The sequence below is a fragment of the Lottia gigantea genome (genome assembly GCF_000327385.1).
Source record: "Lottia gigantea unplaced genomic scaffold LOTGIsca_7527, whole genome shotgun sequence".
NCBI lineage: Eukaryota > Metazoa > Mollusca > Gastropoda > Lottiidae > Lottia > Lottia gigantea.
In genome coordinates, this window is record NW_008710515.1 from 1 (window position 1) to 862 (window position 862).

The 862-nt window shown below is 56.9% G+C and overlaps 1 protein-coding gene across 1 annotated transcript; it reads right to left on the reverse strand.

Moving 5' to 3' along the window:
* Positions 1-371: 371 nt before the first annotated feature.
* LOTGIDRAFT_148293 (hypothetical protein) lies at positions 372-527 on the reverse strand (the record flags this gene model as incomplete). Its single annotated transcript, XM_009066349.1, has 1 exon — positions 372-527. The coding sequence occupies one exon, from the start codon at positions 525-527 to the stop codon at positions 372-374; it is 156 nt and encodes a 51-aa protein (XP_009064597.1).
* Between the last annotated feature and the right edge of the window lie 335 nt (positions 528-862).

The following is an 862-nucleotide window of genomic DNA, read 5'->3' on the forward strand; positions in this document are numbered from 1 at the left end:
CTGCCGAAATATTCAGGCTCGGGGTTTTAGCCTGCCTTTAGCACTCTAATTTTTTCAAGGTAGACAGAAAATGCGGCGGGTTCTCTCCCGTGAAGGAGAAAAACGAGGCAGGACCGCGAAGTCCACCTCGCCCCGCGCGCTGGTTAGGGACGGCCGAGAAATCGCCGGTCGGACCCGCAGCGTATCGCGCCCGACCGTGCCGCCTCCGAGATCCAACGACGAGCTTTTTAACCGCAGCAACTCCGATATAGGCTATTGGAGCTGGAATTACCGCGGCTGCTGGCACCAGGCTTGCCCTCCAATAGCTCCTCGCACACTCTTTTAAATTGCGCTCATTCCGCCCGCGGCGACCACGAAAGGGCCCCGCCACGTTATTTTTCGTCACTACCTCCCCGTGTCGGGATTGGGTAAGTTGCGCGCCTGCTGCCCTCCTTGGAGGTGGTAGCCGTTTCGCAGGCTCCCTCTCCGGAATCGAACCCTGATTCCCCGTTACCCGTCAACACCGTGGTAGGCAGGTCGCCGACCATCGCCAATTGATGGGACAGACACTTCATGGCAAAGTCGTCGGGGGCCCGGAAAGACCCCGCGATCGGCACAGTTATTCGGATTTCAACACTTGTCGCTTCGCCCCGTCGCTACTTTTGACGGTAGCTTCGCAGGCTAGGGCGATCTGGTCCAGAGAATAAATGCCGTTTCCCCGAGACGAGAAGACTACGGGGACCACGGTGCGTTGCATGTATTAGCTCTAGAATTACCACAGTTATCCATTANAACCGACCCGCTTTTAGCCAAGGAACCTTATCTGACTAATGAGCCGTTCGCAGTTTCGGCTCGCTCCCCGAAAGGAACAAGCCTGAACTTA